Source organism: Muntiacus reevesi, chromosome 7 (assembly GCF_963930625.1).
Source record: "Muntiacus reevesi chromosome 7, mMunRee1.1, whole genome shotgun sequence".
Classification (NCBI taxonomy): domain Eukaryota; kingdom Metazoa; phylum Chordata; class Mammalia; order Artiodactyla; family Cervidae; genus Muntiacus; species Muntiacus reevesi.
In genome coordinates this window covers 1,485,813-1,513,179 of record NC_089255.1, presented here as the reverse complement: position 1 = coordinate 1,513,179, position 27,367 = coordinate 1,485,813, and the positions used below count along the sequence as shown (strand labels likewise).

At 46.3% G+C, this 27,367-nt stretch overlaps 1 protein-coding gene across 6 annotated transcripts in view; it reads right to left on the bottom strand.

The window, feature by feature from the left end:
- Positions 1-27,367, bottom strand: part of MCC (MCC regulator of WNT signaling pathway) — a 478,958-nt gene that overhangs the window by 44,582 nt on the left and 407,009 nt on the right. For all 6 annotated transcript variants that reach the window (XM_065940908.1, XM_065940914.1, XM_065940909.1 and 3 more), the window contains 5 exons: positions 11,897-12,043; positions 10,870-10,959; positions 9,308-9,456; positions 4,595-4,735; positions 1,760-1,863 (listed from right to left, as the gene is read on the bottom strand). In XM_065940908.1, coding sequence (XP_065796980.1) covers positions 1,760-1,863; positions 4,595-4,735; positions 9,308-9,456; positions 10,870-10,959; positions 11,897-12,043 — 631 coding nt within the window. The remainder of the gene's footprint in view (positions 1-1,759; positions 1,864-4,594; positions 4,736-9,307; positions 9,457-10,869; positions 10,960-11,896; positions 12,044-27,367) is intronic.

Genomic DNA, 27,367 nt, shown 5'->3' with positions numbered 1-27,367 from the left:
TCTGAGGTTATTGATCTTTCTCCCAGCAATCTTGATTCCAGCTTGTGCTTCCTCCAGCCCAGCATTTCTCATGATGTACTCTGCATATGAGTTAAATAAGCAGGGTGGCAACATACAGCCTTGACATACTCCTTTTCCTATTTGAAACCGGTCTGTTGTTCCATGTCCAGTTCTAACTGTTGCTTCCTGACCTGCATACAGGTTTCTCAAGAGGCAGGTCTCTTTCAAAATTTTCCACAGTTTATTGTGATCCACACAGTCAAAGGCTTTAGTGTAGTCAGTAAAGCAGAAGTAGATGTTTTTCTGGATCTCTCTTGCTTTTTCAATGATTCAGCAGATGTTGGCAATTTGATCTCTGGTTCCTCTGCCTTTCCTAAAACCAGCTTGAACATCTGGAAATTCACGGTTCATATACTGCTGAAGCCTGGCTTGGAGAATTTTGAGCATTACTTTACTAGCATGTGAGACGAGTACATATTAGTTTGAGCATTCTTTGGCATTTCCTTTCTTTGGAATTGGAATGAAAACTGACCTTTTCCAATCCTGTGGCCACTGCTGAGTTTTCCAAATTTGCTGACATATTGAGTGTGGCACTTTCACAGCATCATCTTTTAGGATTTGAAATAGCTCAATTGGGATTCCATCAGGTCTTATTTAAAAAAAAAACAAAAAGGAAAGCTAAAGCCTGGGCAGGGAGGGAAGAGCTGGCAAGGAGGACGGGAGATGCACTCAGGAGGTACCCTGATGGGACCTTCTTTGCAAGGTATGTCCTGGAAGGACCAGCCTTAATATGGGCTCACAGCCTAGGAGGAAAAGCGAGTCATGACGGGTGGCCTGCTTGCCAGCCTGCGCAGAGTGCCCACCTTTGACTCTTAAGTTGTCTGGTCAGTTTTTTGTTCACTTGCCGTGGTTTCTCAGGAGAAGCTACTGTGGTCAAGTGTAGGCTGAGGGAGCCAGGAAGCCCCAGCACCAGGGGCCTCTGTCGCTGAATCTCTGTTTCCTTCCAAACACTTTCTACTGTCAGCGTCCCCATGTTACCTCAAGGCCCACAGTCATAGTCAAGGGTGAAGTTTTGGCAAATGATGGTGACTAGGATGCCTTGCTTGTGTCTTCTTCAGTTCACAGCCCTTCTAGTTACTCAGCCCTGGGGCACAGCAGTGGGGGTGCGGTGTGGGTCTGAAGGGACAAGTGATGCCAACCCTGGGGGATGCATGACCCCCGGAGTGGGGGAGGGGAGGTGGCAGCAGGCCCCCGGGGCTGGCAGTTGGTGAGGCTGAAGATGACAAGGTGTGAAACGTTCCTCTGCATTCCTGCGTCACCTGGACAGCAGGTAGGAGGAACCCATGTTCGTTTGAATCCAAAGGAACAAGCCTGGAGAAAATGCACTGCCAGATGAGGCAAAGGCCTTGTGGGCAGCACAGGGACCCTCAAGCACCAGCATCGCAGGGAGGCCGTGGGAGAGCTGGTCCTTTTCAGGGCGAACCTGGGCCTCTCCTAGAGTTGGCCTGGGGGAGTATGTTTCCTGAGACGGCCTGTTTGTTTTAACTTGTCTGTAATGCTGTTTCCACTTCAGTTCCTGCTGCATTCAACATAAACAATTTACTCACTCGGTCATGAGGAAAAAATGAAAAACACACTTGACAAGTGAATTACATGTTGTTGGGAGGCGTGCCAGTGCCAACAGCCGCGATGGGGGGCAGGAGACCGAGAGAGGTTGGGGGACGGTGAGCAGGGGCTAGAGGGACCCGGCCACACTTACCAGGGGACGACCCCACACCGGCCGCCCGGAACTGCCCCAGGATGAGGCTCTGCTCGCTCTCGGCCAGAGCCAGGAGGAGTTCATAGGCTTCGATGCACTGCTCGCTGAAACAGAAGCACATGGCGCCATCAGCTCGGGCGGAGAAGCGAGTCCCCTGCGGTGCAGGGCTGAGCCCCGCCTCTCAGCCTCCCACCCGGGTCGGCAAGGACACGTCCACAGGTACTCATGGGCAGTCAGGGGCTTGCTCTGCCTTGTGGTCCCCTCCCTGTCCTGCTTTAAAAAAACAAAACAAAACTTTAGACTATGATCTAGAAATATACAAGGGAAGCAATGAAGATGGGAGGGGCAAGTCTGCTGCTCCTTTGATGATCAGCTGGAAGGGAAAGGTGATACAGCGGCCAGCCCTCTGTGTGCTCCCCGCCCCCTGGATCGCCACACCTTGTGTAATCCCCTTCCACAAGGTTGCAGGGTTGGTTTGTGTGACTGAGAGAATGAGGCAAAAGTGATGGGTCACCACATCCGAGATTGGTTATTAAAGAACGTGATGATTTCCATCTTGGTCTCTCTCTCTCTTTCCTCCCTTCCCTTTTCCTCTTGGATCATCCTTCTCAGAGGAGGCCAGCTGCCATGTCTTGAAGACCCTTGAGCAGCCCTTTGGAGCAGTCCGTGTGGTTAGGAACTAAGGCGCTAGCCAATCGCCAGTGAAGGACCGGAGACTCTACTCGAAGCCTTTCGAAGCAGATCTGCTAGCCCCAGTTAAGCTGACGCAGCTCTGGCTGAGAGCTTGACCAAAAACTCAAGAGACCTAGGGCCAGAACCACCTAGACAAATCACTCCCAGATTCCTGACCCCTGAAGCTTTGACATAATAAACAGTTATACAATAACAGGTAATTCATATAGCAGCCCAGAAAGGGGATTGTTTTAACCGAGACCTGCCTATTCAAGAGAGTGACCACTAGCCACATGTGAATATTTAAATGAAAAAGAACTTAAGGTAAATAAAATGAACATTCAGTTTCTCTGTGGCAGTAGTCATATTTCATATGTTTAACAGCCCTGTGTGGCTAGCAGTTGCCGTACTGGATAACACAGAGAACAGCTCCATCATCACAGAAAGTTCTGCCAGAGGCTTGTAAAGCTGTGTCATGCAACACTCACAAAACCTCTGACAAGAGCTGGACTATGGTGCTCTCTCTTCGGGTACACCGACAGAGGATCAAACAGCGACCTCTGGAAAGCCACTGTTGCCCGTGGCCCCACAGGGACCCGTGTCTGCACTGGATGGAGTGTGTGTATAATGCTTGAGTCATCCTGGCCAAATGCCTGCAGTAGTGAAAATCACCCCAAGCAAAGAATTGATGAGCTTCTCCAAGCTGGGCAGGGGAAATGTGGCTTTACTCAACACTTAGTCAACAGATTTTTTTTTTTATTGTCTTTACTTTCAAGTTCCTTTACTAATAGACAGGAAAGAGAGTCCAATGACTGCCTCTGGGTGCTGGCAGCTCCCCTTCTCAAGGGCAGTTGGTCTTTCAAGTTAGAGATGCTGGGACGTTGCTTCTTCTGTGCAGATGAAAGGGAGACTGAGGGTGCAGAGAGCCTGTTTCAAGAGCAGCCACAGAGGATTATCTGTTTGCTTTGGTGTGTCTGTAAACTAACAGGATTGCTCTCTAGCTTTGGTCTCCTATATTTTGGTTTGACATACATATTTTTCTTTTGAAGAAGCAATGTTTCTTAAAACAATACTGAATTCTTTGAGAGGATGCTAAGAGTAAGATATAGTCACTACTCTGGAACTTTGGTCAATATGCCTAAGTGGTGACACTAATATGAGAACAATAATAAAGCTGAGTTTTGTAGCTATTAAATAAGTAGTAATTTAAAAATAGATAAATTCCAAAGCTGATGAAGCTGAAAAAAAAAGTGGTACATTCATATGCCACTTGCTCAGCAATGAATGAATCACATTCATTTAAACTGGTTTTTTTTTTAATGGGAAAAAAACTGCCAGCATGCCTGAAAGACATGAAAATATTCATATCCTTTGATCTGTAATTCCTGCTCCAGGGATTTTATCGCAAGGAAAATACAAGAATGACAATTTTTGTGTTAAATTATTCACCATAGAATTATTTTCAATATCAAGAGTCTGCAAGAGTCTAAATGTCTTTTAGAGAAATGAGTAATAATGCCATATAAACTTGATGGAAGGGATACAGTCAGTCTAAATAAATGGAGACTTTTAAGCAATAATGTAACAGTTTAACAAACTGAATGAAGGAGGAGAATGCATTAGATTTACCACAATGCAGAATATAATATGAACATAAAAAAAGTCTGGGAAAAAAAGACTGGAAGAACAAGAAGTGAACATGTAACACAAAAATTGATGTTTTGAGTGATGCTGTTGTTCAGTCACTAAGTCGTGTCTGATTCTGTAGCCCAACAGGCTTCTCTGTGCATGGGATTTCCCAGAAAGAATACTGGAGTGTGTTGCCATTTCCTCCTCCAAGGGATCTTCCAACCCAGGGATCGAACCCCCATCTCCTGCATTGGCAGGCGGATTCTTTACCACTGCCAAAGGGAAGCCTTTGAGTGATATTACTTAAATGAAATAATATTTCAGTTGAACATTGCTAACAGAAACATACCTGTTTTACTAATACCACACTCATTATCCTTATTTTCAGGGTGCTGACTGATTTTTAATATTTATCACACTAGCATTTGCTGGTCCAGTCCTCTAGTGACATTTTCTAAAACCCTGTTTTCTGCTTTCACGCAGAAGCTTGCTATGGATGCCCTTCTGAACGGAAGTGGCCTGCCGCCCGCCCACCTGTACTGCAGCGCCAGCCGCAGCGCCGTGGCGTTGGACTCGTACTTCCCCACCAGCATGCTCAGCCTCTCGGCGTTGCTCTTGCATTCTTCCAGGGTTATGGTCAGAAGGTCATTCTGGGATTTGAGGTGTTCGATACGGCTACAAAGGAAGGAAAATCACATTCACAATTTTACACTAGGATTACAATGCGTTTGCCAAGATTTTAGTCATCCACTCTAGATTCTGGCCAAAATGCATGTTAGGATATGAGCTCATCAGATGTTTTAGCAAATGCAACTGATGACAAGAAATAAAGGAAGCAACTCAAAGCTGAAGAATCATTAAATTCTGTGTGAATTAGAAATAAAAATTGCCCCCTGGTTATTTCACAACCAGTCATGGATGAGCCCTTTGCCAGGTAAAGTGCTAGGCTTGGGAGATACACCATGGTAAGGAGCACTAAGCTTCATGAGAGTTAGGACTCAGATGCTCCAATAAACCACCCTCCACCCTCCACAAGGACAAATGAAAAGCAACCCTTACAGAGCTACTATTTGTTAAGCCCTTGCTCAGTAACTTTCCCAATAGCCCTTTGAATTAAGTATTAGTATCTTCATTTCTCAGAGGAGGCACAGAAATATTTATCCTTGAGCTCTGAACCAGTTTGACCCCAGATCCTTGACTCAGAATGCTCACGACAGGGCAGGAGCAAATGATGAATCAATGAGTGAAAAAGAAACTGCATTTAAGGGGCACCTGAGTGGCAACGGTGGAGTGTATCCAAAGCTCTGTCCAGCTTGGACAGTCCCCTAACTGCTAACTACTGGCAGGATAGTCAGTGGATAAGGATAAGTTTATAAAAATCAGAACTGTAAATTCAAGGCAAAAGAGTTTATGGCAAAGTTAGAAAGCAGATTAGGAAAGCCTTCAGCCTTCAGCCTTTGTTTTCTGTCCCAGAACACTGATGCTCTGGATGCAATGATGCATCTCCCCACAGGACATGCCCATCTTCAGTATTCTGATCACCAAGTCTTAAAGAGACATAAGGTTTCACACACATAAAATGTTAAGAGGTTGGAAGCCATCTGCCTTGAGGATCAATTTTAGGACCACGCATCTTAGCACATGTAACCAAGACCGCTGCGTGGCTTTGGCAACAACAAGGTCAATTCACCGTAAGGTGTTACAGGATACAGTTCTCTGTCTTTGTTCACATGATGGCCTCTTCAGAGACTTCCCACCCTCTCATTCACTTCTTGACTTGCTCCAGTTACATTCAGTCCCTACTAATCAGATGAAACCATTTACCCAGCTCCCAGACCTCCATGTGGTCTTTCTCAAACAGCACCCCTGTATCGACGGCTCCTACCTTTTTAAAACATTCTCCTTCATTTGGGTCATGACAGGTGTTTACTGGTGTTCTCCCTGCCGAATGGTTATTATTTCTCCTGTCTCCTCTGCTGGCTCCCTCTTTATATAATCTGTGACAGTTGACATTCCCTTAGGACTCAGTCCCAGGTCCACTCCTCTATCAGCACTCTCCCCTGAGGGTGATTTTATCCAGTCCCATGACTTTCACAGGCATTTATGTTCCCATGGCTCCCAGATTCTTAGTTCATACCTCTCGTTAGTGCCAGTCTCACATATCTAGGGTTTCACACAGACACCTCAACATGGGATTCTTGACTTTCCTCTAACCATGACTTCCTCCATCTTCCCCATCTCAGTAAATGCCACCACCATACACCCAACAACAGAGGTAAGACATCTGCGAATCTTCTCTGAGACTGTCCCTTATTTTATACATCTGTGGATTTTTGTCATCACACATACAATGACCCCTTCAAACTGCCTATTTGGCTGTGCTCATTCACTGCAGAACTGGCTCAGCTTCCACCCCTGCCCACCCCTTTCCATTCTGCACATCTGAGTGAGCTTTTAAAATTTAAATCAAATCTGTTCTTCTCCTACATAAAACGCCTTAACAACTTCCAGTGGCACTTTGTCTATGACCTCAAATTCCATAGCACACCCAGCCCTGACTACTTCACCACCTTGTCTCATGGGGCTCCTCCTTTCACTCATTCTGTTTCAGTTGGGATTGGGGCAATTCACACTTCACGCCAGCCACTTCCCAGCCTTGAAGTTGATAAGTTGGCCCTTAAGACTCTTCCTGGTTTGTCACATGGCTGTTCCTTTTCCCACCTAAAAAATCTCAATTGCTATTTCCCCCTTCAGAGATGACTTCCCTGTCTTTGTACCTAAAATCAAGGCTACCTTTTATTTCGTCACAGTGTCATATTTACTTGGAGCTTTCTCATGTTCTTATTGGTCTGTTTTTGCTTAACTTCCTTAACAGGATATAAGCTCCATGAAATCTTGTCTGTTTTACTCTCTCTGGCATCCAAAGAGCCCAGTAGGTGCTTATATCTGCATGCTGTGTGCTAAGCTGCTTCAGTCATGTCCGACTCTGTGCAACTCTGTGGACTGTAGCCCGCTAGGCTCCTCTATCCATGGGATTTTCCAGGCAAGAATACTGGAGTGGGTTGCCATTTCCTCCTCCAGGGGACCTTCCCGACCTGCGTATCTTAAATCTCCTGCACTGGCAGCCAGGTTCTTTACCACTAGCGCCACCTGGGAAGCCCAAAAATCAACAATACTTTTGAGTAGGCATGACCCACTCCATGCCTCTGCCACATACAAACACAAGTTAAAGGTTGTCATACTTTTAGAGTGTAATAGGACTCTGACTTTGAGATAGGTAGTTAAATAAAAGATATCAGAACATACTGGTAGATAATTTACAAGCACTCCCAATTTCTAGCAGTAGCTATGATAATACAGAAAACAATGGAGAAGAGGTGGACAGGCAGGGGTTGACCAGCTGGGCTATTTAATAGCTCTGGACTTGAGGCAAGTCATTCAGTGTCAAAACGTTTGCTTTCTAATTTGCAAAATGGGGCTATTCTGCCCTCCCAACTTGAGGATTTAGGGTTGTCTGTGAGAGTCTTTGGAAAGCTGTTAAACTCCATGACAGTGTGAGCTACAAGTACCAAATAGTTCCTCCTTCTTTGGTCTCTTTTAGGTGCATATAATTGAAGAGAAAGGACTCCCCTCAATTCAACCACAAAGCAGGCTTGTTAAATCCCAGAATCTGCTGAGAGGAGATCCTCCTACACAGAGGGCCCCTGAAGGTATCTGACTTCACTAAATTGCAAAGGGCCTATCTGATTCAATTTTTAAGCACTCCCCTGCCTGTGATACTGAGAGCACTGCTTCTTTACTGCTTAAGGTAATCATCAGGATTGTCACTCTTAAGTATTTTGGATTTAATAAGGAAACCATTTAATTTCAAGATTTAAAATGACCTAGACTGCCACATTTCCTTGGTCCTCAAGTACTATATTAAACAACTTCAAATCAGGGAGGACTAACAGGATAATTCAATTTATTCAGGTTTGCCACACACAAGGGGAATGGCATGAAGTCATGGTGGGTGGGGACCGGCATCCAGGCTTCTTACGGGTTGGCTCACAAGCCTCTCCCGTCCTTACTAGGCACCCCCCTGAAGACGGCTGGGTGAGGGCAGCCGCCGCACACTCGGCCGCCATTCAACCACTGTGGGGCCAGTTCTGAGTCAGACCAGTCACCACGGCTTGGCCCTGCTCCTTCCCTTTTGTTTTTCTAACAAGCTCTTTCATTGCTGGGATGACATACAAGCCAGTCTTTGCCAAAGAGGCAGGACAAACTCAAACCACCTCCGTCATAAGACCTGGGAAGAACCCATAAGACAGGGCACACAGTTAAATTATTCTAAGCAGTTAGACCTACTTAGAAAATCTGAACTAAGTAGGATAGGATGTAGGGATGGGAGGCTGTACACATTTGCGAAAAGCATAAATAAAATGAGGCAACCCTTGCCTGGAGCAGGGAGGGTCAGACCAGCGTGCCCGGTCCATCCCAGGAGTGTCTTGATCTGATCCCTTCTGCCGGCTCCACAGCCCAGAGCTGCTGTCTCCGGCTCTCAGTAGCTCCAGCCTGCACGCTAGGGAGCCATCGTGCCATCCTGACCTACTTGTCATTCCATACGGACTGCTCCTTAGTGTGTTAGGGCCAGCGCACAAGGAAATGGGGGAGGGGGGTTCCCTGGTGGTACAGTGGGTAAGAATGCGACCACCAACGCAGGGGACGTGGGTTCGATCCTTGGTCTCGGAAGATTCCAGATGCCGCGGGGCAGTGGAGTCCACGTGTCACAACTCCTGAGCCCGTACACTGTGACTTCTGAAGCTAACAGAGGCCACGTAATGAGAGGCCTGTGCACTGAAACCAGGAGTTGCAACTAGAGAAAGTCCGAGGGCAGCAATGAAGAGCCAGCATAGCCAAAAATAAGTAGATAAACAAATACTGCAGCGTGTTAAAAAAGAAAGCAGACAGGGCCCCTGGTTCATAAATTATTAAGAATTTAAAACAGCACAACTAACGCTTAAGACAGTGACAGCAGAGCAGTGAAGCAAGGGTGGCCTCCTTCTAGGCACCAGGCCCGTGCATCTGACGAGGTCACACAAGGCCACAGAACCGGCCTCCTGTGCGGGGCAGGGCGGTGCAAACTCCCGCCTGCCTGCTCACCAGCATCACACCCAGCCCTGATTCATGAGCCAGCCTCAGTGGGTCTTTGGGAAGGGACCGGTTTCCCCTCAACACCACCACCAAACATACAGGATTCCTCCTTACCTGTTCAGCCTCTCCGTTTCCACCTCAAACTCTCTAATCTTGCTTTCCGAGATGGCAGATCCATGGGAATAGAGAGTCTGGAAGATCTCCTGAATGTTGGAGCAGTCCTGAAGAGAGTGGGCCAAGTGCTCTGCCACACTGCTGGACACCTGGACAGGTGAGCATTAATTCACTCTGGACAAAGCCACTTCCGGGATGCTGGGCCCCAGGCCCTTGCTTCCCAATTTAAACCGTTAAGTTTTAAACAGTTTAAAGCCAATGTTCCTTGAGAACTGGGCACTAGGAGATAGTTACCCAGATACTTTTCAGTTTCTATAATATAATCCTAGTATAAAAAGTTAACTACTGTGAATGCAGTACATAAACAGGGTCAAAATGCAACCGCATCCTCTAAGCCCAGGACCCTCCGAGCAGCAGGATGAAAGATCCTGAGTCTTGGGACCTAAAATTTTGCATATTAAATAGTCTGGACACCCTCTCTCCTTCCTAAACCCGTTGCCACCCTCAAACCTTGTCTCATGGTTGCTGTAGCTAAGGTGAACATCTCACTCCTTCAATTTCATAGTTCGGCTTTGGCAAGGAAGCTGGGTGCCTGCAATTTCTGCCCAGTGCAAAATTCTAAAATAGGGCCTTAAAAGGGTTGTTTGTGCTTTTCCCCATCCCTAAGGGTCAAACCAGTCAATCTTAAGGGAAATCAACCCTGAGTAGTTGTTGGAAGGACTGATGCTAAAGTTCCAATATTTTGGTCATGTGAGGCTAAAAGTCGACTCACTGGAAAAGTCCCTGATATTGGGAATGATTGAGGGCAGGAGGAGAAGAGGGCATCAGAGGATGAGATAGCTGGACGGCATCACCGATGCAATGGACATGAACTCGGGCAAACTTTGGGAGATGGTGAGGGACAGGGAGGCCTGGAGTGTTGAAGTCCATGGGGTTGCAACAGTCGGACACGACTGGGCAATTGAGCAACATTAACGAGGATCAAATAACTGGATTTTCCAGCCTCACCCCCGAATCCTCAAAGACATCCCCAGGGAACTGAAATTATTCTCTTTTCACTATACATCAGTGCCAGGGTATTCGGCACTCTACAAATGAGAACTCCAGAACTGAGCTAGAAGGTTCCGGTCTGTCCCAGCATCAGCCACACTTCAAAGGCAGCGATCCTTCCCACTGGAGAGCACCTTCCCTTTCAAGAGGGACGTGAGAATAGTCAAGTTCTCTTAGAGCTTCCTGACTCACTTGGTCTCTGGGGAAGCAGGGTGATATAAAGCAAGTATTTCAAGACTTTCATCTGTATCACCAGTAACAAGACCTCAATCATTTCTTTCTGAATGGTTTCATCTAGAGAAACAAGAAGCTCCCTTTAAAGCTGATGGGGTAATTCACCACTGGCAAACCACTAAGCATTTTAATCTCATCCTTTGGAAGGAAATCAGGTATGATTTCTTATTACAATCACCTGGTTGACTGGAGGGACCCTGGGCAGTGCTTCTATCATGGGTAAGCCACTGTGTGGTTCTATTATGTGACATGTCAGTTTGCTTCTCATGAACACTCACCCCAATGCTGCTGATTTCTGAGCCTAGGACTGGCCGATCAGACGACGAAGACTCAGACCTGGTCTTGGAGAGCTTCACCCTCTCGGCGATCTTAACAAACAAAACAAAACAAATGATCAAAAAACAACACATGCCACTCCCCATATAAACTACTGAGACTGTGTTTATACAGGCTACTCTTGAACCATGGCAACTAAACCATCAGTTCTTAAAAACGATTCACGTGTCTGATTTTTCTGCCACCTGCTTATTAACTGATGGTTTTTTCAGAGTTAGTACCACTGACATTTTGAGTTGGATATTCTTTGCTGTGGGGGACTGTTCTGTGCACTATGAGATGTTCACCAGCATCCTTGGCTTCTAGCCACAGTACTCCAGGGGTGACCATCGAAAAGGTGTCCAGACATGGCCAAATAGCCTTTGGGACAAAAATCACTTCTGGCTGAGGAACACTGGTGAGACTTTATAACCTTGATGGCTGACAACCAACCCTGTTGCAGAGACTGGCAGGGCTACTGGGAAAAGGACATGTAATCACGTGGACCGTCTCTCTGGGGTGGACTCAACGCAGGAAGGGGGTCGGGGGCTGTGGCTGAGAATGGAGGGTCTACTTCTCACAGCTGCTGGGGCCTGCCCATGTCATCTATTTTCCTGCTGGCAGGACTGTCAGTTCTGGGAGTGGGCAGATCATTGGTTCATTACTCAGGGTCTCCCTTCTGGGCTGAACCATGATCCTTGAGAGCAACTCTCTATCCAGCCTGTGACAGAACATCTCACTCTCCACAACGACCTGTCAGCTGGGACAGGCTCTGGCCCACTGATTAATGAGAGCTGGCATCCAGGTTGCAGTCAAGAGAGACTTAAAACTATTAGTGGGTTATCTCTTCCTGCAGCTCCAGCACGGGAGGCCTACGCAGGACCCTGGGAAGCCCCTCGGGGCCCGCTGAGCTAATTGTGTGTTGGCACAGCGGCCCTGCTCCACGAAGGCTGGGGCTGCCCGAAAACAGGCGGTGTCCCTGGAGCGCACCTTGGCGATGGGGATGTCATTGCTGCTGCTGCTCGTGCTCAGTTCTCCGGTGCTGGGGTTAACGGGGCGGTTGGCGGAAGTGAGGCGGCCAGGGCTGGAGGGGCCCGTGGCCTGCACGCTCTGCAGTCGAGTTTGAAGCTCTCGAACCTGAAATGACAACACCTTCAGACACGGCGGTAGGTTCCCCCTGCCCAAAGAGCAGAAGGGCCAGTGGGGGGAGGGCAAAGCTTTCATTTACATGAAGAAACCAGCTTCCCTAAAAACCGAAGTCAGCTGAGTCCACACAAAGGGCACTGCTGTTCTTAACTGGACCTGCCATGGGCTGGCCAGCATCTGCCCTTCACAAGTTGGAGGGGGACGTGTTTTCTACGGTGCTGGAAGCTTCCGGCACAAGGAGAAGGGCCATCTTTAAGGGATGTTCACTTACTCAGTCTTCTGTGCCTGGCACAAGAAATGGAACCCAGGATGAAATTTGTACTTGTGTGGAGTTCAGAGGACAGAGATCATTTCAACATAAACACATGCCCATGCTATAAATATCAATCCAGGGTGGGTGCGTAGGAAGCAGGAAAGAGGAAGAACGTGACTCCATCTGAAGTCACTGGGAAGCTGTCTTTGAGCACAGCCTCCCAGGTGGACAGGGCTGTAGTGGATGAGATGAGTGAGGCACTGAGTGGGGAGACCAACTTGGATGACACACAGTGTCTGAAGAACTGCAAGTTATTCAATAGGCATGGGGTAGGAGAGAGACCTGCTCTGGGAAGGAGGAGAGGCCATGGTGATGAGAGGGAGTTGGTACCCACGGCTTCTTCCCAAGGGACTCTGAGATGGGATTATTCCTGGGACAGTAGGAAGGAATACCTAATTAGCCCTTCAGTGTGGAGAGACCCAGAGCCCCCTCAATTACATTTAGAACACACATTTACCTGCATGGAATTTAAATGTCCCAACTCTGCTTCTCTATGGTTACGGCTCACTGACATCCACAGGGAGAAATGTTCCAAGCAAGTGAGGATGATTATTAGAAACTGGCCTTTCCGATGACCCTGATCACAGTTTGATCACTGTATGCAATGTCAGCCTTAAAGGGCACACTGACCGCAGCACCCAAGGGCCCTTACAAATGGGCACCAGACCGTCATGGGAAGAAGCAGCACCAGGACATCTAAGCCCGGGTTTCCCCAACCTATTAGTGCACCAGAATGTCCCAGAGGGTTGGTTAAAACATGGAGCCCGGGGCCCCGTCCGCAGAGGTCCTGCTCAGCAGGTGGAGACCACACCTAGGAGTCTGCATGTCCAAAAAGCACGCCCAGGTGATGCTGACACACCCAGCTGGCAGCAGTGACCTGCGGGCGGCCCAGGCCACACGGCTCTCGCTGTCTCAGAGACCACGGAGCAGAGTTGGCGTCTGCCGGCCCCAAGGTCACACCCTTCCAGGCAAACTGCTGTCTAAAAGCGGCTGGAGGGCTTTCATTTTTAATATCTTGGATGTCTCCACCCTGTTAAATCGGGAACCAAAAGTAATTGAAATTTCAATAATTCACCAGCATACGAGAAGCCAAGATAGGAAAACTCCCTCAGAGCAAATTGCATTCAATGGTGAAACAGCTCAAAAGTGCCCAATAGCTGGCTCTGTGGTGGTGTCCAGTAACTGTGGGTTAACAGAAATGTGCATCGTCCCCATAAACAACACAGGGCGGCCCTCAAAGTCGTTTAAACACCAGAAAAACACATGCTGTCAAAGTCAAATGGGACTGCTGGTGAGAGATTACAGGGCTCGTCCTAGAGCGGTCCTGATGAACTGTGCCTCTCTGTGCCCCATGGCTGAGGGACAGGATGCGGCTTTCCATCAGGCCAGCTTCTTGGCACCGGGAAAACCACTGTGGTGGAGACCGTGGGTTTCAGGTTCTGCTGCTGTCAAAGTCTGATGAGGTCCTGAATAAGGAACAGTGTTACAACCACTGCCAAACCTAAGAGTGTCTGATGTGAACTGAAAGTTGGTCAGTTGTGTCCAGCTCTTTGTGACCCCATGGACTGTATAGTCCATGGAATTCTCCAGGCCAGAATACTGGAGTGGGTAGCCTTTCCCTTCTCCAGGGGATCTTCTCAACCCAGGGATCGAACCTAGGTCTCCTGCATTGCAGGCAGATTCTTTACCAGCTGAGCCACGAGGAAAGCCCAAGAATTCTGGAGTGGGTAGCCTATCCCTTCTCCAAGGGATCTTCCTGACCCAGGAATCGAACCCGGGTCTCCTGCATTGCAGGCGTATTTTTTACCAACTGAGCTATCAGGGAAGTCCTAAGAGTGTCTGAATCCCTCCCCAAACAATCAGTAGTCTGGGGCTCCAGAATCCCAACTGGTCCACTCATCTCTCTTCTTAAAAAGTAAAACATGGCCCTGGGCATTTTATAAAAACATCATTAAAACTACTCATGTTATAAAAAATGTTTCTTCTTCTAGTCAGTAAAGTCAACATGTCTATTGTGGAAAATTTAAATGATACCGGAAAATGAAGACAAAAAAAGTACCTATGTTCTTTCTTACTCTACAGAGACGATAGCTTCTAGTCATTTTCCATGGTGTGTCTGTGCGTGGGCATGCACGCCTCAAATGAATTCTGAGTCTAAATACTCATTTTCATATTAAAAGCTTTGGACTAGGAGAATGTCTTTGAAAACTAAAGGATGATAAACATGTTTATTTTGGTCTATGCTTTATTACTTAATGATAATTGTTAGGAGTGAAAAATATCCAGCTGAAGGGAGTGGAGTGAGCCTTCATGGAATGAGAAACAGCTAGTTGAGTTAAAAAGCCCTTTCTCCTCTCTTGCTTGGGAAGTGGGATCTTAATTTAGATGAATACATGCACAGAAATGAAGGTTAAAACCAATCTGCTGACTGTAAGCTTAGGTAAGGCTTGGGAGAGGGGAGAGAGACAGCTATTAGCATCCTTGCTTTTGTTCTCACCCACTGCAGTAAGTTGAATTGTGTACCTTGCCCCAAAGACACACCCAAGTTCTAAACCCCCTGTCTATGAACTGGACCTTATTTTGAAATATGGTCTCTGTAGATGTAATTACATCAAGGATCTCAAGATGAGGCCTTCCTGGAATTGGGGTGGGCCCTAAATCTACTTATAAGAAAAAAGAGAGGGAGATTTGAGACACAGACACACAAAGGCCGTGTACAGATGGAAGCAGAGAGTGGTCACAAATCAGAGGACACCAGGGGAGCGACTAGAAGCCGGAAGAGGTGAGACAGGATTCTCCTCCAGAGCCCATGGAGGAAGTGCGGCCTCGCCAACACCGTGATTTTGCAGACTCCAGAATGGTGAGAGAATGCGTTGTTGTTGTTTTATGTCACCAAGTTTGAGGTCATTACCTAATATACTCATCTTTCACTGAAGATGTTTCATTAAAGAAAATATATTTCTCTCAACGAAATACATGCTTTGCAGTTGGGGATTGCCAGAAATCAAAGCACGTCTAGGCTAGGAAATTATACATGTGCCGATACCCTTATAGCCTTTCCCACTGCAGTTCTTCATCATCAGAACATGGAACATGATTTCAGTGGCCATTTCCTCACTTCTTCTAAAGTAAATATGTAGCCAGGTTGCTTCTAAAGGCCTGGAAGAGGAGCGTGTCTGTCACGTCTCCTGGAATCCTGACGGAGTGTGAAGGGGACAGTCTTGTATCTCAGGGGCTCAGAGTCTAGCCAGACTTCTCGTGACGTGGGCTCCGAGAAGGGACACCGACAAGAAGTGTCAGCACTGAAAGAAGCATTACTCTGCCTCCGGAGTGGGAAACACTGGCCTTCAATCTTGAAGGTTGAGGAGCTGTTTAACAAGCAAATAAAGAGGAAAACAGCTCTGACAGGCTCAAGGAAGGAAATGATAACAAAACGCCAGCCCTCCGCTTCTCTTACTTATAGTTCAGCGACTTCCCAAAGAGCAAAAAGGGCTTCATAAGATCACCTGATGAGAGAAGAGAATGGACTGGAATGAGGAAGAGAAAGGAAGTGAGTCAAAGCTGCATGTGAGAAATAATGAGGGCTCAAACACTGTCAGTGAAGTGGGAGCAAAAATGGCTAGCACTCCTCAGATCGCCATCCAATAGAACTTCCTTTCCTGTAATAACGGGCATGTTCTCTAGCCTCACTACGGTAGCCATAAGCCACATGAAATGTGCCTAGTGTTCCCAAGGAACTTTATTTTTAACTGTATTCTATTTTAATTAAACTCCAACATAAATAGTCATGCGTGGCGAGTAGTTACTGTATTGGTCAATGCAGTTCTAGAACAATGTAAGAAAGGAGAAAGACAAACTTGTGGCTGGAATGACTCCACGTATCATGGTACTTAGCAAAATGGAGAGAACATACGAAGAAGCTGAGTTTTCACAGATAAACAAAGATGCCAACTTTAGACATGCTGCATTTGAGGAAACCAGGTGTGTGAAGAAGGATTCCAGTCAATGGCAGAAATGTAATCTGAGAGAAAGGGATCAGAACTGGGCTTCTGCGTGTGGATAAGGTATAAGTGTGGAGATGGGAGGAGAGTCCACACAGCTGGTTGGATTGAAGGCTCAACTGAGGACAGGAAGAAAGCGGAGCTTCACTTACAGGAGAGAAAGAAGAGGTGAGGATAGGTATGAAGAAAGGCATGTTTGCGAACTGGAAAATGAGGATGGAGAAAGAGGTGGCTTCCATCTGACGGTTTTGTCTGTCTTAGAGACAAGAGTTAAGGTGCTCTGATAGGAGAGAGGGAGGGGATAGGAGCTGTCAGAAAAGAGAAAGGAAGGTGATCTATAAACCAAAGAGCAAGAAAGAGAGGGAGGGAGAGGAGAAAAGCTTACATAGCACACTGCAAACTCAGCTGAGCTCTTTGATTGCAGACAGTAGATTGAGTCAATGCACTGTTTTCTTCAAACCCTGGAGACTTCATCAAAGTGTCAGCAAGGAATAAAAACTGTAACAGTGAAAAGAATGTGCTTGGGGCATTAGCAGAAAGAAGACTTGGGTGCATTCCTTAAAGGCAGAGTGGAAGGAAGAGTACTGATGAAAGACACAGAATGGAAAAAGCCCAATTCCATGATCTACACAAGGGGAGTCGTACACAAGGTGTACTCAGAAGAAGGCTGGTAGGGTTTAGATGTGGTCTGGCAGGTACTGAAAGGACAAGAATGAGAAGCAGGGCTGCAAACGGGGGGCAGGGGGGTGTGACTGTCTGTATACAGAACAAATGAACATTTCCAGTGTATGACAACTGTGCCTAAATAAACAGGCAGTCTTCCTATTAAGAGTGTACAGAAATGCTGCATAAAAAGGGAACAGGGAGAAAGAAATTCACTGCCAAGGTTCAAAGAAAGACAGGAAAATCTCCAGGTGCCAGAAATGAAGTGAAAAATAAGGTTACGGCGCTAGGAGGGAGCTGGTGCTTCAGGCAGCCGAGGGGGGGGCGCGAGCGGGGCGTGGAGTGAACGTGCCAGGATCCGGGGAGAGGACCCAGGACCGCGGCAGGCCAGGCTGCTGGAGCAGACGCTCCTGCATCCAGCTGGGAGGCTCCCTGCCTGGTTCCTCTGTGAGGAGCGGACCGAGGGTGCTGCCCAGGAAGCCGGGAGGCAGCCTGGGCTGTGCGGGAGTCAAACCAGAGAAACCAGCACCTCGGACCCGTGACACAAGAGTGTGGAGTCCAGGTTTATTCTACCTCCACACTGTGTGCACCGCCCTCCCCCGCCCTGAAATCTGGAAACCGTTCCCTGGTGGCTCAGCGGTAAAGATCCCATCAATAATTGAGGAGACGAAGGTTCTATCCCTGGGTCGGGGAAGATCCCCTGAAGAAGGAAATGGCAACCCACTCCAGTATCCTTGCCTGGAGAATCCCATGGACAGAGGAGCTGGGGGGTGACAGTCCATAGGGTAACAAAAGAGTTGGACATGACTCAGTGACTAAACAACAACAACAAATCTTAACAGTGAAAACTGGTCTGGATATTGCCAGACCATTCACTTCCCCAGAAATCTAACTGGTAAACTCCCCAATATCATCAGGAAACTGGAAGAGACTTAAGCCTCCCATGAGGTGCCCAGGACCGTGGAGCTGACTGACATGGAAGAACGGTGGCAGGGAGAGGAGGATGAGATGGGGCAGGCTAAATCAGGAGACAGACCCAACAGAGACGAGATCAGAATGAAGCAGCCTGTAAACCACATACAAGAAACATGTTTAGGGCCCGTAAAGAGATAAAAGGAGTGATTTTTGTACAGAAAAGAAATTGTGAAACAAAAATAGGCAGATGTCAAGCAAGAATAGGCAGATGAAAAAGAAAATTCCATAGAAAATGTAGTCAATGAAGTGAAATCAATGTACAGGTTAAGCTCTAGACTGGAAAGAGTAGAAAAGAGTGTTTTTCAATAAAATTGGAAAGAGAAGTAGTGAACAGGAACACAGTACAAAGAATTCAGAACACAGCAGGGGCAGCTAAATAGACCCAAAAATGCAAGTGTCACTGAGAGGCTCCAACCCACTTCCAAACAAATTCCAGAGGACAGGAATACGGGAAATGACAGAGAAACAATTTTCAAAAAGAAAATAAGTAAGTTTTCCAGATATAGTCCTGAGACTTTATCACATCAGGTGCTAGATAGTTGTGGCAGTTTTTCGGTATGTCTGCAAATGCTTTGATAGCCCCTCCATCAAAAAGTGGACTCCAGGATTTCCCTGGTGGTACAGTAGATAAGAATCTGCCTGCCAATGGAGGGGACATGGGTTTGATCGCTGGTCTGGGAAGATTCCACGTGCTGTGGAGCAACTACGCCCATGGGCCACAACTACTGAAGCCCACTGCCTAGAGCCCGTGATCTGGAAAGAACAGTAGCTCCCACTCGCCACAGTGAGACAAAGCCCAAGTGCAGCAACAAAGACCCAGTGCAACCAAAAATAAATAGATTTGAAAAAGGTGAACTCCAATTCCCTTCTCCTTGCACACGCCTGGCCTGAGACTGCAACTGATGAGCAGAAAGTTGTGAAAGTGATGCCACGTAACTTCCAAGGGTAGGTTAGAAAAGGCAATACAATTCTGCCTACCTCTCTCTCGGGGTGCTGGCCCTTACTAGCCAAACATGCTGCTGTGAGGAAGCCCAGGGCACACAGAGAGGATGCTTGTGGGTGTTCTGACCAACAATCCCTGCTGAGGTCCAGACAATGGTCAGCCTTACCCACCAGACAAACAAGGAAGCATGACTTCAAGACGACAGGCCATGGCCACCCTCTGACTGCAAGCACATTGAGCCCAAGAGAGAACTGTCCACTGGAGGCCAGTCATCCCCAGAAACACACAGATGGTCATAAATGACTGTTCTCTGGGGGCTCCGTATTTGGGGTGGTTTGTTATGCAGCTGGTGCTAACCGGAAGAAGAGGATGAAAAAACTGCATATCTAGAAACACTGCACTGCAAATGTAGGTGGAAGGGAAAGGATAAAGAGAATCTTGAAGCTGCCCGGTGGGAGAGAGACACCTTAAGCTCTGAGGGTGAGGATGTTGGTCTGTTTCCCTCACTATTGTATTCAACACGTGGAACAGTGTCTGACACAGTGTTAGCCTCAATACAATCTTGAATATCGCCAAATAAAACTGTCACCGGAAAACCCAACACGTAGCTAGCTGCTATAGCAGCCTGAGTGGCCCCCAAAGATGTCCACACCCAAATCCTGGAAATCTGTGAATAAATTACCTTACATGGCAGAAGGGAATTTGCAGGGATCATAGAAAAAGGCAAGGAAACAGAACCAGAAGGAACACAGCCCTGATGCCTCACTGATTTTAGTAAGTGAGACACATTTCAGACATTTGACTTCCAGAACTGGGAGATAATAAATCCATGTTATCTCAGGTCACTGATTGTGGTCATTTGTCTCATCAACAACAGGAAACTATACACCTATTGTCAAGAGTGTGGGCAAAAAGAAAGTCAGTCTCAAAGATTAAGAATTAAGCACCTACAGACCTTTGCTGAAAGAACTTCCCAAGGACACACAAGCTTTTCAGGAACAAGAAAACTAAATTGCGAAAAGGAATGGGATAAAGGGAAAAATGATAAGCACAAAAACTGTCAGGGATGTAAGGGCTTCCCCGGTGGTGCAGTGGTAAAGAACCCGCCTGCCAAAGCAGGAGACACGAGACAGGGGTTTGATCCTTGGGTCAGGAAGATCCCCTGGAGTAGGAAATGGCAATCTGCTCCACTATTCTTGCCTGGAGAATCCCATGGACAGAGAAGCCTGGCGGGCTACAGCCCATGGGGTCACAAAGAGTGGGACACGGCTGAGTCACTAACACTTTCACTTTCAAGCACACGTACATGCCATGAGGTGCATATGAGGACTCTGCCATCTCACTCTTGGACATGTATTCCAGAGAAATCCCCACACAGGACTATGCCCCGGAGCACTGTTTGTGGTAGTGGGAGGTCTGGAGGCGGGCATGGTAAATGTGGTGGGGACACTACAGAATTTCAGGAGGCCATTAGACCTCATGCATACATGGCACCATGGGCAGACCTTAAAGTCAGAGTGCTCGGGGAAAACAAAGAAAGAAGTCTGCAGCACAACACAATGGATGTAAATGAGAAATACCCCAAAAAACACTGTGTATAAGGACACACGTAAAATGAGGGAAAGAGAGTGGGAGAGAAAAGCAATAAATAAAAGCGGGCCTTTTCACGATCAATGTGTCTGCTTTAACAGAGGGATGTAATTAGCTTATCTCTGGGCCCTGCAGGCCAGATGAAAACAAACAAATGAAAGGAAGTAAATATAAAGACAGGCATTCAGGGGCATATGAGATTGTAGCAGCCAGATGCTGGTGAGGACGGACAGTCGGGCTAGAGCTGTTGAGGCGCCAACGGTGGGTTTCCCGAAAGGGCGCAGGTCACCGCGAGGGAGGTGAGGGTGGCTGCAAGCAGGGCCAGCTGGGCCTGCGCTCCCCCAGGACGACTGCAGGGGCTCAGAGAGGCGCCCGAGCCCTCTGACGGAGTCAGCTGAGAACGTGGGGTACAGATGAGTGGCAGGCAGGAAGGAGAGGTGGTACTGGCATCCTGAGTAGGAGGAGAAGTATTGCTATCAGCCATAAAGGGACAAGTCTGTGTTCCGCAGACAATTAGGAGCAGGCAATTAGGTTGTAATTCATAATTTCGCCGTGAAATGGAGCTGGTGGAGACAGATGATTTGCACACTGGAGAGGGCTGAGAAGGTGGTGAGCCCTGTGCAGGCCTCAGAAAGCAGCCTCCTTCGAGGCCGGGCTTGGGACGGTGTTTGGCAGAGAACCACTGTCTCCCACTGAAGATTTTATAAGACTTTTCTTTCTTGGAGCCCTCAAGCAAATGAGAAAGCAGAATTTACTTATAGAAAATATACACTTATTCCTACAAACATGATTTGTTTCAGCAAAATAATATTTTATTGTTCATAGCAATTTTGAGTCAGCTGAATCAGAAGAGGAAGAGGAACATAAGGAGGAAAGCAAACTCAGCTACATTTCTGTTCTCTGAAGAGCTGATGGGTGATCTGTGTTCTTCTTTTGTTGGAAACCCCATGAAGGAACCTGGACCGGATTATCTAAGTGGCTGCATCGGGGAAAAAAGTCAGTGCTTTGGCCGTCTTCCTAATTTCTGACCAGCTTTCAAACAAATGTTGTCAGCTACTTGTTTTATAGCCAAGAGCTTGCCTTTACACAGCTGGACTTCCTCACTGGAATGGAGGCTGGAGGAGGGAGACAGGGATGGATAAGCCAACACTGGTACCCACAACTAAAAAAACTGTTTCACAATTTTCATGGCACAGGTGTGCACAGAGCGCATTTAGAAACTGTTTTCAAAGAAGACATGAGAAAATCAGAGTCTTGTGGGTTCTCTGCCAAGGATCGCTCTTAAAACTTCAACTATGGAAAAGAGGGGACGATAGGTTTTGCCAAAAATGTTCTGTTGGGCTCACATCAAGATAAATATGTGCACAGACAGCTTCTTCTCTATGAAACAAACTTATTTTGTCTTCACTTGGTGTTGTTTTGGATACCAGGGACACTGATGTGTTGTACCCTAAGGAGCCTGCTACCCACATTATGTAAGAGAGGATGCTTTACTTCCGGTCTGGGTAGAAGCAGGAGATGATAATGGGGAAAAGCAGGGAGAACATAGGAAAGGAGCCCAAACAATAGAAAAGTGAATGCTGCATCCCACAGCAAGGCTACCAGAGCCTAAGTTTCGGTGCTAAGAGTTAATGTCAGCACAGACCAGGATCATTAAACTTCCGTGGGCCTCTCATGTCTAAGAAGGGTATAACAGTACCTCTCCTAGAATTATGGTGCAGGTTAAATGAGATGTGCATACGTCATCACTCATCACTAGTAAATGCTCAAAACATATTCAGCGTTATAATTCAGGCTCTACCATCCTGCTTTGCTTCAGTGGTATCTATTTTTAGTACAAGAGGGGTATGTTTAGTCTAAAAGCGGTCAAAGAATGTTAGTATTATCAATATTATTAACAGGTCCTTAAAAATAAATAAACAAAACTGCACTGAAAAAAATGCATTGGTAGGTGGCACCTTGTAAAACTATTTCCGTTCGACAGATGAGCACGGGAAGTTCTCCCCCACCCCGGGCGATGCCTCCTTGACTGCATTCCCAGGGATCCTGTGTCCCTGTAGGTTCTGGAACACGCTCACCCCTCTCTGCACCCCCTCTTACACTCATGTGACCTTGATGAGCGGAAGACGGGGGAGGGAACCACTCCTGTCTCAGATGCAGCGCTCGTCACTACCACACTGTGGCCCTTGGAGAAGCGGGTGAGGCACGAATAGAAAGTGCCAGAAAGGCTGTGGGGGGTTCTCTCTCTCTTCACTCCACCTGTGGGGGAGCAGGTAAAGATGTCTGGAGAGGCTTTTGGAACACACACAGCGGGTGACTGAAGGATACGGCCTTCCGTTTACTGTCTGGGTTCTGCTGGGATCACAATGGGGAAGTGTGTGAGGATCCTACAGCCCGTTCATTGATTCATAGCTCATGGAAGGGCCCGAGCATCTATCCCTTGGAAGAGTTTCCCAGTGACGCCGTCACACATGTTCCAAGCCACCCTAGGATGGACACGTGAAACTGCCTGATTCTCTGGCACCTGCATTCCCGTCCAAGTCTACCTGGTATCACACTCAGAGCAAATCAATCACCTGGAACATTTACTGCTCAATACACTGCTCCTTCCTATTTCTCAGCCCCTTGCCAGTGAGATGGAGCATCTGTCTAGCTCTGGTCCATGGGCTGTGAACAGAGCATTCAGATGAGGAGGAGTGTGTTCAAGTGATGTTTTAGGGAACAGGCTATCATCACCCTGGGTTCCTGAGGGAACACATGGAGCAGAGCAGCGTGCTCATCCTCAGACCTGCACTGAATATGCAGCGCAGGCAGGAAATAAGCTTCTCGCTTGGAAGGCTAGTCTGTTAGCACTGTGTATCCTACACGCTCCAGTCACACAGAAGAAGAGCCAGCGAGGACCCCCAAACTGCAGCGGAAGAAGACCGGACCAGATTGCCCGCCTCTCAGCTCATGGCTGCTGTTTTGTTTTTTTCTTTAATAAATATTTTATGAATTTGAACTTAGCAAATGTTGGCATCTTCTTCCTCATATAAAGAAACTCCTAAAAAAAAAAAAAAAAAAAAAAAGAAAGAAACTCCTAAGAGGAAGTGAAAAAGGTAAGATATGAACAAATCTCCATCAAGGACAAAAGAGAATAACTGCTTCTGTGTGGATATCAAGTTATTAAGGCCGGGAGATGCCGATCACAGTCCATAATTCATATTTTACTTTCTGTTTCTTCAATTTGAAAATTAATGAAAAGTAGAAAGAAAATATATGACTCTCTTCACGGCCTAGACTTGGCCTCTTAATATTTTAGCATATTAGCTCCCCCTCTACTTCTATGTATCTATTTCTAATATATTAAACAACACATAACTGTAAGAATACGTGTTAGAAAAATAAACTACAGCACTGTAAAAGAGTTCAAGTATCCTTTGATCTAGGTAGGTCCTCACCCCCTGCCCCCATAAGTATTATGAGATTGATCTGCATTCACTATAATATAAATAAAATTCACAGTAAACATGAAGCAGTACTCTTTTGCAGTCCTGCGTGTCTGACTCTTTGCGACCCTATGGACTGTAGCCTGCCATGGTCCGCTGTTTATGGGGATTCTCCAGGCCAGAATACTAGAGTGGGTTGCCATGCCCTCCGCCAGGGGATCTTCCCAACCCAGGGATCGAACCCAGGTCTCCTGCATTGCAGGCGAATTTTTTACCGACTCAGCCACCAGGGAAGCCCCTGGTAGCCTACAATGGGAGGTCAATCAGATGCAGTGAATGGCTGTTTCAGAGGCAGACCAGGCTCTGGACACCTCAGCCTGACGCTCTGCATCTTATCTCCCAGTAGGGGTGGGCAGCCTAATAATAAGTATATATTACACATGAATTAATTAGTAGAAAGAAGGATATAATAAAACACATGGTCAACCTTTAAGGTCATTAATCTTTCTCAGGAGGCTTTTTCATTTAATTTAGACTCCTCTCTCTCTAGCCCCTTTAAGCATGAACACTGGTTGCCAAGTGCCCTTGGAGGTAACTTGGGTGAATACTGAAGGTGGATTCGATTGGGTGTTCAGAAGCAGTGCAGTAGTCAGAAACAGGCACCAGTGGATCCAGAACTAATGGCTCTAGGAGTGGATCTGGGGCTTACACAAGAGGATGTTGAGTACATCACCACAGGCTGCAAGTTCACGGGATGAGGGCCACACCTGCGTGTGCACTGGGGCCCAAGGAGGACTGGGCTGGACGCTCACACCCACAAGACTCCTTCTGCATGAGTATCTGCACAAGTATCTCCTTCTGTATCCCATTCATCAGTATATTCCCTCTGCCCGGCACAGAGGAGACGACCAGTCATGTTTACAAAATGCATAAATGAAAGGAGAGCCAAGTGCTTCCCTTTCTAGAGTAATTAATTTTACTTTGCCTAAATTAAACTCACTTCTTTATGCATGAGGAAATGAGTGGTTCTATTACAGAGCATGCAGAAATAAATGATTATCTCATTTAATAATGAGCTAGGACCAATAATAAAAATTGTCTGCCTGTTGTTCCTTAGTTACTGCTCTGCCAAGTAGCCCAATCTGCTGACATTAGAGGTCTAATTTAATTAAATCATGTACAAGGCTCAGAAAACCTACTGAGAGCACTCTGTTTAATTACAGGCAAGGGAGTAAGCATCAATCCTATTGATCTGATCAGTTCAAATTCTATACAAAGAATGTGGGCAATGAAAAAAAAAACCTGTTTTCCAGGCAACTTTGATGAACTCTGGATTCTGAGTGGCCAGGAAGACAACAAAGGCAAACCAGCCATGTTATCATGTGGAACCACAAGGATGGAACTGAAACCAAACCTTAGTCATTCCTCAGAGCTATACATCATGAAGAGAAGACAACCAACCACAAAAGGCAGATTTCTCCTCAGGGAAATAAAATACACTGGGTCATGGTAGGTAGAAGTCATCCAGCATTTAAAATCTAGCAAACTGGCATTCAAAGGCATTGAGCAAATTCTGACACCCACAACTGTCTTGGAATAAAGAGAAATAAATCTAATTCATGGGTATACATAAAATGGGAATTTGCAGTTGAGGAAAAGATATAAGTTCCCTAATATATTTTTATTTGGAGGTAATTAAAATATAAACACATACATTTATATAAAACTGTATTAACTACAGAACCTACAAGATAATAAATGTGATCAGAATAAAAGTTTTGAGTACAATGTATGTGTATCTGTGTGTATGTGCAGTTATTCAATGTCCATCTAAGAATTCAAATCTATACGATTCTTAGGGAAAAAAGGTGGTATGGTGTTAATCTTTCCAGACTACTAACTCTGGACTTCACCCCAAACAATTACTGATAGATTTTTGAGCAGTTGCTATGTGCCATGCATTAGTCAAGTGCTTAGATGATTCATGAGGATTACGTAGTGTTCCCGCACTGGGTACTATTATTATCCCCATTTCATAGAAGAATAAACTGAGGCACAGAGAGCATAGGTTAACTTCCCAGAAACTCACAGTGGCTTTGGGGTTCAAGCTGTGACCCCAAGCAGTCACTGAGCCCTGGCACAGAGTATGATACCATTAGACTATGCTGTCCTTAAGACTGACCTTCAGAGTTAGAGAAAATACTCAATGAAGGGAAACTGGTTTTTTCTCCTTTGCTAGTCACAATCAAGTGCTGACTTGTGCTTTAGTGTCTCAAGTTCAAGGAGGAAACTTATTCTAAACCACAATATGTAATTAGGCCTAAGACCAGCATTTCCTTCACAAAGTAAGCACCAACAGAATGTGCGTGCTAAAAGCAAGCGCACCTAATTAGGGCATTAGTCATAATGATCAGGGAGTGCAACCCAGGAAATTACATGTGCTGTGGGCCTTAGCACTAAGTAAATGTCCTCAGCTTGCCCAGATAAAGTCTTCGCTGACTGCAATGATTTACACCTGCCGTTGCCAGGATTAGCATCCAATACAGCTGGGTTCTGAAAATAAGCTTATGCATGTGAGTTTAGACAAAATAACATCCAGATATGAGCATTAGGAAATGCTGGCAATAGCCACAAATGAGGAAAAGAGTTAATAACATTCAAAAATAGGGCTTTCGTTCATATTCATACACAATGGCAAGTGTGAAAACTGTGTGGGGATTAAAAACAGAATGATGTACACACACTGATCTTAGTGAAGCAAGTTAAAGAGCGATGGTAAGACCAAGATGTATTTTTTTCCTTCTCCGTGTGCAAAATCACCAGTCAGCGCACAAAAGAAAGCAAGCTTCTAATTCTGCCACGATGGAGAAAGAGTAGAGCAGGTCTAGTAATTCAAAGTTCAAAGGGAACTGTTTCTGACTGAAGAATTCATTGCTTCATCTCCAGTCCAATGGCAGATCAAATTAATTGTCAAACAAAGAAATACTTGTGGGTTCCAAAGAAAAAACTTTATCTTTGGAAAAGTGAGTGCTTAACAACTCTGCCAAACATTTTTATCCTGAAACATCAACTCCTTTAGTAATGGTTGTATTTCCAACCAACCACCAAACAAAGTGGTTCTCAAACCTGTTTGGGTCATAGGGCCATTTAAGCAGGCAGAGGTGACTACCAGGAATTACACATACACATTCAGAACATACACATACACAGATGTATATATATATAGGATTATTAGCTTTAATGGGCTTCACTGATAGCTCAGTCGGTAAAGAATCTGCCTGCAAGGCAGAAGACTCTAGTTCGATTCCTGGGTCAGGAAGATCCCCTGGAGGAGGTAAAGGCTACCCACTCCAGTATTCTGCCCTGGAGAATTCCATGGACTGTATAGTCCATGGGGTCGCA